The 15,821-nt window shown below is 40.3% G+C and overlaps 1 protein-coding gene across 4 annotated transcripts; it reads right to left on the reverse strand.

The window, feature by feature from the left end:
• Positions 1–78: 78 nt before the first annotated feature.
• On the reverse strand, positions 79–10,062 carry mylk5 (myosin, light chain kinase 5). Of its 4 annotated transcripts, none has more exons than XM_053337867.1 (17): positions 9,581–10,062; positions 7,300–7,443; positions 6,674–6,826; positions 6,289–6,471; positions 5,812–5,847; positions 4,499–4,626; positions 4,233–4,386; positions 3,833–4,144; positions 3,642–3,747; positions 2,948–3,151; positions 2,621–2,838; positions 2,407–2,530; positions 1,764–1,916; positions 1,556–1,685; positions 1,374–1,461; positions 1,108–1,248; positions 79–771 (listed from the first exon to the last, which is right to left on the reverse strand). In XM_053337867.1, exons 1-17 carry the CDS (start codon positions 9,717–9,719, stop codon positions 566–568), a joined length of 2,619 nt encoding a protein of 872 aa, XP_053193842.1. In that variant the 5' UTR covers positions 9,720–10,062; the 3' UTR covers positions 79–565. The 4 variants fall into 4 exon arrangements, 2 of the variants coding, with proteins under 2 accessions (XP_053193842.1, XP_053193843.1); XM_053337868.1 differs by having other exon boundaries at positions 1,380–1,461; positions 9,581–10,061; XR_008323356.1 differs by lacking the exon at positions 79–771 and having other exon boundaries at positions 1,193–1,248; positions 1,380–1,461; positions 1,764–1,891.
• Between the last annotated feature and the right edge of the window lie 5,759 nt (positions 10,063–15,821).

Below are 15,821 nucleotides of genomic sequence, written 5' to 3' on the forward strand. Positions count from 1 at the left end.
CCTTAATCTTTTGCACTTTGTTGTTTTGTTGAATATTTTGAGATACACTGTTGAAATAAAAAAAAAAACACTCTTAAATTGCATTTTGTCAAGCTTTGTTTTACTGAGAATATTTATTAAAGAACATTCATCTTTTTGAAATTTTTGCCAACAAAAGCTTTAAAAAAAATTCAAACAAAATTTAAGGCATGTGTTTTTCAGAACAGATTATTTTAGTTCATTCTTACAGCTAGGTGGGAAGTCTGAAAGGACAAATGTAAAGTAATGAACTAAAATGCATTTTTGGTTTTATCTGAAACAACTTCTCACTGAAACAAGAAATAAAGACAGTTTGTCAAAGACAGTGTATAACCATATCATGATCCTATGAAAAAATATCAACCATTATCTATATAGTCATCTCATATTACATTTTGTGCAATAACATGTAGAAATGTTTCCAGCCACAGTACATAATGTACAGCTTTGTCCCTTTTTGAATTAAAATAACAGTTTAAGCCTCAAGAAAATTACATTTATACTTATATCTGTATCTATATGTAATGTGCATACTGATGTAATGAATCTACTCTTGAACAGTGAGTTTGGCTGAGCAGGATTTCTCCCCATGGTCATTGGTGGCTGTGCAGGTGTAAACATTGGTGTCCTCTGGGCCAACGTTGACTAGGATCAGGGTACAGCAGCCATCTTCCTCATATTCTATCTGAACAGTGGATGACTCCACCAGCGGCTCCTCCCCGCACAGCCACACTACCTCTGGGTCAGGATATCCTGCCAAGACAGAAGAGGGGTGAGTAAAGGCGCAAGAAGCAGAAGTCTTCATGAACAAATTGCAAGCCAATATCCAAGACCTACAGGCTTGAATGCTGACTATAACATGACTGAATGAAGATACAGTATCTAAACATACTTCTTTCAAATCAATAGGACTGATAATGGAGTATATAAGGTGTGTGTAAGGTTGTGTTTAGTGCCATGATTTTAATTAATCAAAATTTAAGACTTGAATATTTTTCCATCGAGTCTAAATCAGGTCTCTAGTCCTCAATTTTGTGATTTGCAGCAAGTCTTGAGCTCCTGATTGAAGGAAGATAAGTCTGTGTGTACCTGTGAGGTGACACGAGAGACGGGCACTGGATCCCTGAGCTACTGTTTGATCCTTCAAGGTCTGGGTGAACTGCGGTGGCTCCTGCATCTTGCGCTCGAGTGACTGCAGGGCATGCTCTGTCTCCGGGGTCAGGGGTGACACTATAGGTCAGAGAGAAGGAAGGAGGAAATAAGTGAAAATGGAGTAAATTCCCAGCAATGCAGAGACAGACAAGTTAGACCAGGAAACAGCTGGTTCTGATAAGAATAATGAAAGAATGTGTCACCATTACCAGGGCTGGTAGGAGATCCAGAGCCATCACTTTTAGACAGCAGAGCCATTCTCTTCAGGGCTAGCATGGCCTTGCCTGCTTTCTATGATGCAAATCGATATATATATTTAAATCAGAAAAGAAAAACATCTCAAACTCAAAGTACCAAATGAATGTAATATGCTGAAATGTGTCACCTTCCACTTCTGCCGGGCTAGAAACCTCTTCATCTTCTCCTTTGATAAAGTCTTGGTGGTGGCATGATCTCCAGAGTCAAATGCTGCCATCCAAGGGTGGGCAAGTGCCTCTTCACAGCACATCCTCCGCCTGGGAAACACATAGAGCGTTTAAGGTCAAGATGGGGCCCGGGGATGCTGTGTATTAGCTGTATGATTATGACATCACCTGCTGTCCTTGTTAAGCAAGGAGCTGATGAAATTTTTGGCCTCGTCTGTGATCTCATCAAAGCTCTCTTCATCAAACTCCCACTGGGCGGCTGTGACCAAGGCCAGGGTCTCTGCATCGCTGTTACCCTGGAATGGAGACTCGCCACTCAGTCTGACGACCACAGACAGAGCAGTGTCATTATATTGACTGTTTCAGTCTGTATCCACTAGGTGGTACTAAAAGGCAGTCAATCCATCATGATCAGTCGTGCCAGCAAAGTCTTTTCTGTTCTGATTGGTTCCTCAAAATGTTTTCTGGAGTTGCAATTTGCCAAGACCCATTGAATCTTACAGGTAAAGTATGGGGTCAGTTTGATTGAAGTCAAATAGAAGGAAAAATGCTGTATGTGCATGACACAAAATATGTTTGACATTTTGGGAAATGAATTTTCTCACTTCCTTCTCTATATAGAGAAATTCAGTTCCTCTCTTATCACCAGTAGCTGTTAGCTCAGCTTATCTCAATGACTGGAAACAGGATGAAACCTAGTTTTGCATGTGAGCCATATTGATTTTTTCTTCTAACTCTAAAGAAAAGAAGTGTATTTCCCCAAATTTTGAACTATTCTTTTAAAGAAGAAAACAACAAAGATGTGACTCACAGTATATAGCAGATGACCCCAATGCTCCACATGTCAGTGGCCAAACACACAGGCTCATAGTTGATCACTTCAGGTGCCACAAACTCTGGAGTCCCATGCATGACCTTCAGAGGCGTGTTGCTGTCTGTTAAACATAAAATCCATAATTTGGTACTGAAACATACACACTCACACCAGAATGACAAGTAAACATCAAGAGTTTCATTTCACATACCGAGCCTGCTGGCTAATCCAAAGTCAATGATCTTTACGGAGGTGCCAGTGGTGTCAACACACACAATGTTTTCAGGTTTGAGGTCCAGATGGATTATGTTTTGTTGATGCATGAAGGAGATGCCCTCCACGATCTGCTGCATGTAGCGCACACTAGCAGGCTCTGTGTGCTCAAAGTTGTCATCCACAATACGTTCAAACAGCTCCCCGCCTGCTATACTGCAGACAGACAAACAACAAGGCCAGCAAAGTGTTAATTCTGGTTGTGTAGAAACATTGCAGGTGCTGTAAGAATTCACCCACTTTGGGCTTTCATGATGATACTCACAATTCCATTACCATGACCATCTCAGGCTTGTGATCATATGCCCCCAGACACTGAACCAGTTTGGGGTGGTGAAGGTAGTTCATCAACTCTATCTCTTTGCGAGCAGCCTCTCTCTCCTTGGCACGTCGGCCTTTGTAGAACTTCCCAGCACATACACGTCCTGTCTCTTTGTGGGTTAGTTTAAACACCAGGCCGAACTTTCCCCTAATAAAGACACATGTTTTGTCTATTTTTATTTCTGGACCTCAAGAAATTAAATTTGAATCTTTGTCATCATAGATCCCTAAAAACATGTGGTATTTTAATGAAACAAGCACATCACAATGGTCTTTTCTTAAGCTTCAAAGGCTGGTAATCAAAACCAGAAAAAAAATCTCCAATCTTTGAAGATTTCTTCAACCAGTGGTTGAAGTCAAACGAAAATCTTTGTTTTCTGTATAACTTCAATGCTGGTGTTCTAAAATCTGGTGTCAATAAGATGAGAACCATGTCTCCACATGCATGTATTTTAATCCACCCTCCTCTGCACTTGGCAGGACTTTCACCCTTTCCAGAGAGCCCATGTTGACAAAAGGACAACTTGATGTTGAAATGTCAAGTTTGCTTGTTGCCAATTTTTAAGTAAGGTACTTTTCTGCAATATGTCAAAAACAAACCTGTTGGAGAAATGAGTTTTGCCCAAACAGGTACTCACATTCCCAGTTTCTCCAGCATATTGTAGTGATCTGTGACTTTGTGGGAATCATCAATCGTGACAGTGCTATATTCATGAGGGCCCTCTTCTTCTGGTTTGTGTGAAACTGCAAACACAGATATAAAACCTGTAATAGTAGGATCTTTATATTTGCCTCTATTTTCATATGTCAATAACCCATATCACCTTACCTTTCTGCTCCATCTTAACCACTGCTGATACTGGGCTTGGCTCACTTACTCCCACTGTGTTGAAGGCCTTCACCCTGAAACAGTATTCCCCTTGAGGCTGCAGTCCGGAGCACACTCTGTACGAAGTGCTCTTACACTGGGCAGTTAGTTCACTCCAATCCCCAGGCTCTGCAGGTCCTTGGCTTTTTACCTCAACCACATAACCGAGGACAGCACTGCCACCGTCGTAACAGGGGCCTGACCAGGACAGCACAAGACTGCTGGCAGAGATGAGGGAGACCACAGGGCAGGAGGCAGGAGGCTCTGGCCTCTCTGGTGGGAGGATGATGAATATACTGCTTAAAATAACTGCAATACAACTTTACATGGTCTTAAAATTGCAGAATGTGTGTTGCCTTACCTACGACAGAAAGGGTCAGTGTGTGTTGTGCTGAGCTTTTACGGTCCTTAACTACAACTGTGTAGCGACCAGTGTGCTGTGGTTTAGCCTCTGCTATGACAAGTGTGCTGCTCTGATCAGTATTCTCTACCCACAGCTCTGGACCATCCACTATCTGTAGATAAAAAGTGTGTAAAAAAAGAGAGAGGGGGAGATAAATACAGAGACATCATGGAGGTGAATTAAGTTGGGTTGTCAGAGAGTGGACAGCCTTTAAATTACAGCACCTGCTCTTTGTTTCGGATCCAACAGGACACTACAGGGGGGCTGCCAGTGAAACAACAAGTCAGACGGGCAGTTTCTCCCACCTTCACCTCAATTTGCAGAGGATGGTTCTCAACATGTAATGCTGGACCTGCAAAGACAAAACAAAGCAAGTGTTTTGACTTTAATCTGCTGACTCACTGAAGTGTTATTGAACAGGTTGAAAACAAAAGCTGCGTGCCTTAAACGCCACACTGCAAGGAAGTTATTCAGGGTGGTGTGTGACAGTGTCAGATAACGTCAGAAAATATCTACTAGTGGTATGTTATGACATGATCTGTGTTATGGGATGTGTGCTGCGCTGTAAGGAGTGTGTTACTTCCCCTAAGACCCTTATTATTGTAGCCTACAGCTCATCAAGTATATCGAGTGGAAACCAATGCAAAACACAGATAACCTTCCCCAACACAAGCACAACCAGTCCTTGTGTAATCAAGCGTGTTAAGCAATGTTAAGGTAATTCACCTGATCTTGTGACTGTCTTCCGGTCCCATAATATGTTCCACAAACTCACAGCTATTTACTTAAACAAATGTCCTCAAAGGAAATAATCATGCGCATGTCTCGAGGGAGAGCATGAATTTGAAGTCAGACACTACTGTACTGTATCATCTAATTATGTCTAGATTACCATGTGTACATTAGACTAGAAAATACCATATATGTGCTGAAGTCAAGATCATACTGTCAGTATTCAAATACTTGAGCATCATGATGGTGAATTTGACTGGAGCCAATCTGATAACCTCATTATGTTTTGGCTTAAGTATTTATTCTCTCTCTTCTTTACCGACAGTCTGATGTTAAACTATTGCATCTCTTTTATCCTTATTCTTACTTATATTTAATTCATACCATAAAATATTATCTGTACTATATCAATATATGTCCTCTGTACTCATAACAAATTCCGGCCTAATAGTGTGAGCTTTCATGCTTTTATTATTACAGAATACACCCCAAGGTAAAGTTTCCCAGGATATGGAGGCACAATAGCAAAGAGCTCAACATCATAATAGCAAATACAAAGGCTGAAAAAAGGTGTAGCTCAAGGGCAAACCACACAGGCATCAGACACAATACACACACACACATACACATATTAAACACACAAAGCAATAGACTATAATCAGATAACATGGAAGACAGAAAAAGCAGCAGACAAAATAGCACGAGGTAGCATGAAAAAGAGAAGAAAGGGTGAGTAGATGGTGGAACGACAGGTGCATTGCTTGGTCATTTGGAGAAATGAAAAATGACAGTATGTGCCTCTCACCTGTCCCTGAGTTGGCTCTCTTCTTCGGGATGACTTCTGTAGAGAGAGACAAGTGCAGGTAGGTTTTAACCGGGGAAGATAGAGGTGTGGCTCTCTTCTGTCTATGCTATCAGTTAACAGACTCAGCAAGTTTCACAGGACTGTGCACTATTCACTTCCCTACATGGTGCTCACTCGGGACTGAAAACTTTCAGTGGGTATATCAAAATGCTAGATTGTTGTGAGAGTCCTATATGATTCCCCACTGGTATACGCCAAATGCACAAGGACAGGAAATTATGTGTTTCCTTTATATTTAAAAATAAACACATCGATAACTGGAGGAAGTTGAAACAATGGTGGAGAGGCCAATATATTTTACTGTGGTGTCAAAACATGGAAGACTTGAAGATATTGAAATGCAATACACTGACTTGACTTCTGGGAATGCTCACAAATTATTCAATCTCTCTTATTAATATAATAATCTCTTATTACCTCTTGGAGATGAGACTGGGCTCTGCTTGTCAGAGTCCGTGGGCGAGGTGCAAGTGGATCCTCTCAACTTCTGTAGCTCATCTTTTTGAGACTGCGGTGGCTTTCCATTTTCCATGATGCTCTTGGATGCAGAAATGGGAATCTTTGAAACGGGACTATGCACACCATACATAGTTTCAAAGTCTGCATTGGTTGTCAGTAAGAGAGGAAATGGAGACAACAAACCACAGGACATCAGAAATGAAACTCTTTAGTTTGCTATTGGCAGCAAATTTGGGTTAGAGGAAATCCCCAAAAATTAGAATTTATGAGACAAGATGACAGATGAACTATTTTTTATAACCATTAAGGAACTATTTCAGAAGTGTTTCAATGTCCACTTCACCTTTGACAAACACAGCAGCACAGCAAGATGTCTTCCCTGCGCTGTTTTCTGCCAAGCAGGTGTAGGCACCAGCATCTTCAGGCAAGCATTCCCTCACCATAAAATTCACCTCCCTGCCATTGAAAGAAGGATTCCCAAAACGGGCCACTTCACCTGCCCGTAGGAGCAAACAAACAAACTAGAAATACTCTTTCACTGGCATATTGTACAAGGACAGTGAAGAGAATGAAAGGAAGTCATGAAACTGAGGTCAGATATAACATCTGTGGATCAATCATTACAAATGAACATTACATGGCCAAGCATTGTTTAAATTCTGACCAGCATCCCAGCTTTCCCAGAATACAAAACGTTTCAGGCTGAGACATCAAGATTGTTGTGTTGGAACAAGCACAAGTTGACAGAGTGAGTACACTTGATGTTGTCACACAGACTAGATTTCCCCCAAAGATTTACAGCTTTAGATAAAAGTTAAGGGTTCAAGAGTTTAGTGGGTCAAATCAATCTCACAAGCTGCTTCCCATAAATAGCCGGTTTTTAAACGAAATGCAAGTTCTTGCTGGTTTTATTTAGTGTTTAATTTAATCAACGATTCAGAAGTCTTACAGTATATTCTGCCACCTCACCATTGTGCAACCACGACACTTTGATAGGCTGACTTCCAGTGACGACGCCATGCAGCTTGATGTCACTTCCTTCGTCCACACTGCAGTCCTCCAGGGCCTCTATGAAAACGGGTCGATCCAGATGTTTACAAGAGGAAAGAAACCCTGGATATGGAGGAGAAGAGTTAGATACTGTCACATCCTGGCTCAGAGGTAGGACAAAAGATGGAGACCACACATGACTTTTTAGACTAGGAAACATAAATGTATTTCATTTAATTTAATTAAGTATCTATGTCAGTTTATCAGTAATGTTTGTAATGTATGTGTGTGTGTGTGTGCGCGCGCGTGTACGTGTGTGTGTGTGTGTGTGTGTGTGTGTGTGTGAATGAAAGATAAGATAAGTCAAAAATATAAATAACCAAAGCTCAAACAAACCCAACAGGAGAGAGAGAGTAAATACGCCAAGCTCTATTTATAAAAGAGCATTCACACCAATTCAGGTGTTGACCATCTCTCCTGATGAGCGACTTCCCAGATCCCTTACAACCAATAAGAAGAAGGCTGTCACACAAAAATTGCAACACAAGCAGGAGGATTAATAATAATAATGAGAATGTGTGTGTGTGTGTGTGTGTGTGTGTGTGTGTGTGTGTGTGTGTGTGTGTGTGTGTGTGTGTGTGTGAAAGAGAGAGAGAGAGAGAGAGAGAGATAGAGAGAGAAAGAGCATCACTAAACTGCATCCCTTCTACTCAAAACATGACAGATCATAACCTGAGATACATTTACATAACTTTACCATATAAAACAAATTAATTAAGTTTAAATTAAACCCTAGTTTTTACAAAGAAAATATGACGAGTCCTCACTTTAGCCTTGATGTATGTTGTTCCATTTTGTCATCTACCATAACATTTCACACCACACCATCTTTTTCTTTTGCTCTTCCGTTTCTCTTAAATTTAGTCCAACCACTACCCAGAAAACCACTTCACACAGTTTACACTGACTAGCCAATGTTTCATTTTTCTTTTTTCCTTCTTATTTTTTAAGCCTTTTATGGCCAAGTCTTGTATTGATATTCTACACTCATTGGACCCAGAGATGAGTTCTGGCATGGATCCTAGCCAGAGAGGGATGGTTATTGCTAGGAACTGCACTCCCCCTCAGTAAAAACAAAATTATTAATCAACAGCTTATCCACAGCTTATCATAACAGAGAAAATAATAGCCATTAGAGAGGCCTAGTCAGTACAAAATGTTGTGTAAACGTGGACCTAATCTGAGTGTATGTTTCAATATTAAGCCATAGTATCTAGTTATAGTTTAACAAATGTTTTACCATCAACCTTTAGCCGAGGTTTACACTGCTGAATTACTCTGTGGCAGACACTGAATGCTTGTTTCATCAAGCCAGACTATTTTGAGTTTGACTTTAAGTTCAAACACTTATGGGTGGATTTTCACAGTTCTTTAACACCATGACTCTTTGCCCTTATCTTTCTTTTTTTTTTTTTCTTGACAAAACTTTGGCAGCCATAGAAGCTTTTATATGCATCTCTGTAGGGTCAGTGGCTGTTCTTCTATAACAGGATTGTGGGAGTCTTAAAAAACAAAAACACCTCTAAAAATGAAACTTTCATTAACAGTTTCATATATACTTTTAGTACCAATAGATATGCTCTGTGGCCAAGTTGACACATGTCTGTTTGTGTCAGATCCTGAAATGTTGACAGGTAAAACATTCAGCAGCTGACTATCATCTGATAAAGAGATATCAAATAATTCACTTATATCACACACAACCAAAGCTTTAAAAGCTGCCTGTATCTGTCCTCATATCAGCACATGAACTTTCGCCACAAAAGCCACACGCCCAGTTTATATTATTCTAAAGTGAAAGAGATGTGAGCGGTATGTGTGTTCCAATAGACAGCTAAATTTAAATGGCCCATAAGAATATTGAAGCTTTGTGAATATGACAAAGTTGGTATTCAGTGTGTGAAAGGACAAAAAAATGTAATAAAAAGAACCAGATGGACATTGAAGCTCAGGACAAACGCCTGATATTACCTTTGAATGTGATAAATATGTTAAGTGATTCTCTAGAAAATAATCTCCTTTTAACATTGGGTGGAAACTAAGCAGATGTGTTTTTGCAGGAAGCATTACCATGTTCAGACTTGTCTATTCAAATGCTGGTATTAATAACATGGTAAATGCTGCCAGTTGGGTGATTTCCAACACACACAACACAACATTCAAATTATTAATCTCACGGCCTCTCTCATGCAGCTCTCACCTGTTTCAGTAGCATTGCCTGAGATCCTGGTGTCAATAGCTCCTGTCCCATTCCCTAGTGCAGCAGACGATGCATGGGAAGGCTTGATGTGTATCCTGAAGGTTGACACATAACGCTGTTTGCTGCTATCACCATTCATGTCTATTTAAGAACAACCCCCGTCTCTTAGCGGAAAAAAAAACCAACAAATAATTTACACAGTCATTTCTCAAGCTGGTTATCACACTTCCTTTCTTTGTCACTGCTGTGTGGCCCTCTGCGGCTTTGCTCTGTCTCTGTCCTCTGTAAAACCCAGCACTGTCTCTGTGTCTCACTCCCTGCTAAGCCACAACCAGTGCAGCTCTGACCTCACTACTCACACTTCTCTGCACATGTTCAAACCCTTTTCTCTCACCATCCTCTGATCTACAGTAACTCCACCTACATCGCAAATTCCTCCCTTTTCACTTTAGCCATAAGGCAGGGCAGCCTGGGAAGGTATCTCCTTATCTCTTCAAAAATCACTCTAAACGCAACATCCCCCACCCACTATACTCAAACCCCATTTTCTTTATTGTCATGGCTTATAAACACATACTGCATATAAACAAGGAAAGGCGGAGATAGGGAGAGTGGGAGGAAGGAGGGGGACTTATCTACCCACCCAGCCAAAGGTCATATTGTCTGCTGTTTGTTGAATGCACTGCCGTTTATCGATTTCCATGTTTGCTTGCTCACTTATCAATGCTGCAACTGAACTTTGTGATGCCAGTGACACAAGCCCTGCAAAAGGGTCATTTCACGCCTGTGTGCTGTAAAGCTGTGATTGTGGACAACAGGCTCATAAATCCTATGTGGCTTTAAGTGTGAGTGCCTGCCCTGGTACAGTATATCCCAGCACACATGGCAAGGTGTCCGTTTCCAGGGTAATTGCGTCACTTCAATAGACCCACCTGCTGCAATGGTAACCACAAGATGTCTCAAGAGGAGACTGCTGTTGTTCTCATTATGAACATATGTTGCTGTTGAGACAGTTGACACAGCAGAGCAGCAGACATCACACAATCTGCATGATTTATTATAGGATGCAATCATGAGGGAACAAATGTGACACAATTATCAAACTTAACATGTCTGAATCTTGGTACAACAGTTATGATGAGGTGGGAAAACAGCAATAGAAGTTCTTTATGTCAGTGAACACAACAGGAGCCCGCTGAGATGATTAAAACATCTCTTTCCACTCCACTCCCATCCTAGCTTCCCAAATTCCACATCAGTGATCACACAGAATAGCACAGCGAGGGGCTTGTTGTAGTTTCTGTGAGGGAGAGAATTCCCAAATTAAACATTTACCAAAAGGCTGCACACACAGATACACACAGAAAGGACCTTTTGGTAGTGTACATAGTCGATATTATATGACTTTCAATACATTTTTTGTTATCGGCCAAATTCATGAAATTCACTCGTGTTCTGCAATAATAGAAGTTAGGAAACATATTTCAGTTTTGCGCTGCTGTGAAAATACAGATACCAGGGATGGGATTAAACTACTGGAATTCACTGCTGTCACTGTGAAAATAAATAATAACCTTACTCAACACATTATCAAGACTAACATAAAACTCCAGATCAGACAACCGATCCCCTTCTCATTTCTCAGGTCACATTTGATGGAAATAGATATCTTACATGCCTTGTGTGAGATTACTGTATGTAGCAACAGGCTCCAACTAGCCGAGGAGAGATTAACAGATGAACCCACAGGATAACCTGTCAAACCATCGTGCCTCAGGTGCCTAAAGATCCTGCTTCAGCGCATATTTTAAGACGCTGTGAGAATGACTGTGCACACAGTGGTAATACATTAAATCAAGGGCTTCAATTTGATTGTAATAGTGTTTATGGGCCCCCCAGTTAACGTTACGCAGAGACTGGTTACTAGAAGAGTTCAATGTGTCACACTACAAAATAAAATTAGGAACAGTTATAGTATATATATATATATATATATTCCACACTATGATCGACACTGTATCTAATAAGGCTGGACTCAAAGCTGAAAATAAGATGTGACAGCTTCCTGGGAAAAAGAAAACACACGCAGAGAAAGTTGGCAGAAATTCTGAAACTGCTGAGCTGCTCATTAAGCGGAAACACAGTGATAACACTGCGTTTCTCCCACAGAGCTGTGGACTGTAGAAGCATAATTAATGCAATTTAGGCGCTGGGGCCACTTACTGCACACAACAGAGCCTGGATCAGGAAGGATACATGCTGACAGACCCATTACTTCTATAATGTTGTCTACCTTCCTCCTATATAGGTTTTTACCAGCAGATGATATGCATGCAGGTAGTTTGGTCTGCTATCTGCCCTCGAATGACTGTAGTGAAAAAAGGACCCTGTCTCTGGGTTATCTACCGTGACTCTTCAGTCTGAACATGAGTGGAGAGATGTGGACTGGAGATAGTTACAGCAGAATGGAGAAATATTTCTGTCTGCTGATGAAAATCTTTGTAGGTCTTCAAAGTGAAACTGATACAATTCAGTGACTTCAAAAACTAATAATGATACAAAAAAAGCAAAACAAAGAATATTTAATGGCAAACTTTTCCATGAAAAACACCCTGCATCTGTTATATGTACTGCGTGCTATAGCTAAATGTAATATACTGTAGGAAGCAAGATGGTGCAGCCTGACTATTATTTCTGATTTGTGACAAACTTGTCAGCCTGGTTCTTGACATATGTGTGAGGATGTTGTTGCAGCTGTCAAGTTAATTTAAAAGATGTTAAAACTGCAGACATTTTTATAATAAAACAATGTAAAAAGATGTTGAACCAGTGAAAAATACTAATACTAATACTAATGTATGAGTGGAAATTGTGGAAATATAAGGAAATATTAAACTAAGTGACACAGACTAGAATACCCATGCTGAACAAAGGCACATTCAATTAATAAAGACATAATGCTAATATTATAACTTATGATATTATTACTGATAAATGTCTCTATGAGTCTGCTTATAAAATAATTTGTCTTGTGTGCCAGATGTGTGATTCGTTGCTGTTCAAAAATAGCAGAAGTTGTGAAGTGTTGCTATGAAAATAGCCCAGCCCCGTCACTTCTGAATCGCATCTTCTCTCCATGCTGAGACATAGAAACTAACAAACGGTATGTCTCTACGTCAATGACATATGCTAAAGTACAGTGATCTCAAAGCAAGAACTTACCTTTACATGATCAGGCTTGCACAATTGAACTTGAGTGCCATCTGGTGTCCAATTTCTTTGCTTGCTTTTTGCAAAACCCTTTCCTGCGAATGATGGCAACATATTCAGGTTGGGTAAGATTTGGGTTTTTTGGTAAGAGGAAGGTAGTAAAATGTGGGCATCCTTTCAGAAAAAACAGGCAAAGGGTTAATGGAATATAATGTCCACTTCACAATAATGAACTAAAAACTGCATGCTCAGCTATCATTTCCTCTTCACTTTGGCTGTTGTCAGGAGACAGTCCTTCAGTTAACACCATCACGAAGACTGAAGACACTGACACCTATCTAGATGTGAAGTATATACATACAAGCAGTGCATTGCCTTTCAGCTCATTTCAAACAGACCACTAAACAGGAACTACCGTATATATTGTGTACTGTGTAACATACTTTCGACTTTGTCAATGCAGTAATGATCCTGTAGTTCTTAAATTCTTATTCTAAACCAATAAATAAAATCATTGTCTCAATAATTTTTCTTTACTTTATTTGAAGGCAACTATAAAGATATAATATTGGTTATTTAATGGCATCAAACATAAGTCCATCCTCTCCATAGATGCATATTCCCCTCATCTTCTTCACATCCAGTAGGGTTGTGGCTTAAATAACCTCCTGACCTTTCCCTCCTTGAGCTTACTTGTTAAAGCAGTACATTTACAACTTTTCAGCAACAATATTATGAAGCTTCCAAGAGAAAAATGTAACACTTGAGCTGTGACCCCTGCTGTCTCCCACAGCAGCTGCCTCTGTAGGCTTGCTGGATAAACAGTCAGCATTCCCTGTGGTTGTATTACTCAGAGGCCAAAGCTGTTATGTTCTGTTGGCTGCAACACCACTAACTATTTTCACAACTATTCTCATAAAAGTGGAGTGAGTTTCTGCAAAAGGTATTCTTTTTTGAAATAATAGACTGTGAAACTAAAGCCCAAGCAGCATGTAGGAGACACCGCAACATTTACACACATATATATATATGTATATATGCATGAACACAAACTTTAAACAAAAATTAGAACACAAAAAAAACTGTTTATTTTATTATTGAGTAACCATGCCACCATGTTGTAACTTTGTGGTTGATTTGTGTGTTCAGTGTTTATTGCAGCAGTACATGTGCCAGAACAGCAGAGGGTGTTGTTCACCATAACAATAATAACATTGGCTGTCGCTGTAATAAGAGCCTTGAATCAAATGTTTGAAACACAGAACGCACAATTACATCCATCACTCTTCAAATGTTCATTTTCAAATTCAGTCTCAGTAAAGATCACATTATGCTGCCAATGTCTTTAAATGGTCTGACTTGTCTAGACTTCCAAAAATACCATCTTTCCTATCAGGATTTCTTATACCTTATAATTTATTTTCCTGAAATAGCAAATAAGTTCTGGCGAGGTGTCTTTAAATGCCGACCATGTTGTGCTAAAGCTTTTGTTGTTTTACGCTCTGTTAGTTTCACACATTGACCGTGTCTGTCTGGCCCAGCGGCCCTCAGGCCATTCCAGCCCACAGCCCCAACATGTGCAGTGGGAGCCATTACAAAAAAACCACACAGGATGCAAAGGAAAACCACTAAACTTCTGAATGTCTCTAAAGGAAATAACTAATGTGCAAAAGTTGGGCACACTGACTGTTTCACTGACCGAGACATTGGAATAATAAGATTTTATCTGCTTTGCACACTGGTCTGGGAATTTATGCATTAGAGGTTTGATATGGCACTGGCAAAATGGTTATCTGTGTTTCTGTTTTTAAAAAATGGTGTTGTAGTCTTTTATATTTGTAACAGGCTTAGTTTTACAGCTCTTTTCCATGAGAGAGAGCATTTGAAAGCACATATGTGTCTATGTGTTTAACTCCCACCTTTGCAGTGAGGCCCCTCCACTACTCTGTTGTTGGTGAGGGCCCACATGGAAGCGATTACGCTGTGCAGAGAGTGAAATTACAGAGAGAACCTACAGAACTGGAGCCCTACTATAACCACTCACTCACTCACTCACTTAGATGTACACCCATGAACTCAAGCTCAGAAGCATACAGCCAAGCGAACACACACAGAGATAGAGAGAAATGGGCACACACAAACACAAACACACACACGCACACACTAACACAGAAGCTCTGCTGCCACCTTGCCTGAAGCTGTTCATTTCCACCGCTGGCTCTGTTGGGACAAGGCAGCAGTGTGCTTCCCTCCCCGCCTCCTCTCTCCTGGACTGGAGTGGGACGGGGCCAGGGCTGTAAATTCCTCAGAAAGAGCTGTTAAGAGGGCCTCCATTAAAACAGGGGGGCAGGCACTCGCCAGAGAGGAGCCGACTCAATAAGTCATCATCCAAGCCTCGAGCTTTACTGGGGCCCAGGGGAGAGTAACTAAAGTCACAGACTGGATTATAGTATTACTGCTTAGTTTACCTGGAAATACAGGTGCTTCTAGTGCTGCTATATTGAATTATTGGGCCAATAAGAACACGTTTTACTGTGCTGTAAAGCAACTGCATAAGTTGGTTTGCTTATCAATTAATAGCAAACTGATTACCTCTCCAGCTGTGAAACTCATTTTTAAGCCCCTGCTTCATAGGAACAACACTCCCTTTGTTATTTCAACACACTATAACCTCCTCCTTCCTTTTGGCTCATAAAAATATTTGTTCACAAGCCAAAATATCAGTTGGAATTGTTATTACAATATTTCACAGTCACACTGTGTAGGAAGGGGAGAGAAGTTCATTATATTCACTCATGCTGATAATATTTCTATGAAAATATATGAGTGAAATTCTTTGTATAGTGGTGAGCAAAATACAATAGATTCATTACAAAACACATGGACATCAAACAGAAAGCTTTGGTGTTTGAGTGTATTCTTCCTTTAACGGTGACCCCAGATCACTGTAGCTCCATGTCTGAGTACAGCAGATATTGTTGTATCAAATTCTTGTGCAGAAGGTTTGGACGACATTACTGATAATGATACT

This window comes from Scomber japonicus, chromosome 18, assembly GCF_027409825.1.
Source record: "Scomber japonicus isolate fScoJap1 chromosome 18, fScoJap1.pri, whole genome shotgun sequence".
Taxonomy (NCBI): Eukaryota; Metazoa; Chordata; class Actinopteri; order Scombriformes; family Scombridae; genus Scomber; species Scomber japonicus.

Coding starts and splice junctions, on each gene's coding strand:
- mylk5 (XM_053337867.1), bottom strand. CDS start 9,719: ATGAATGGTGATAGCAGCAAACAGCGTTATGTGTCAACCTTCAGGATA. Junction 2,839..2,947: donor ATGGTCATGGTAATGGAATT/GTGAGTATCATC, acceptor GTCTGTCTGCAG/TATAGCAGGCGGGGAGCTGT. Junction 1,686..1,763: donor TTGCTTAACAAGGACAGCAG/GTGATGTCATAA, acceptor TGTGTTTCCCAG/GCGGAGGATGTGCTGTGAAG.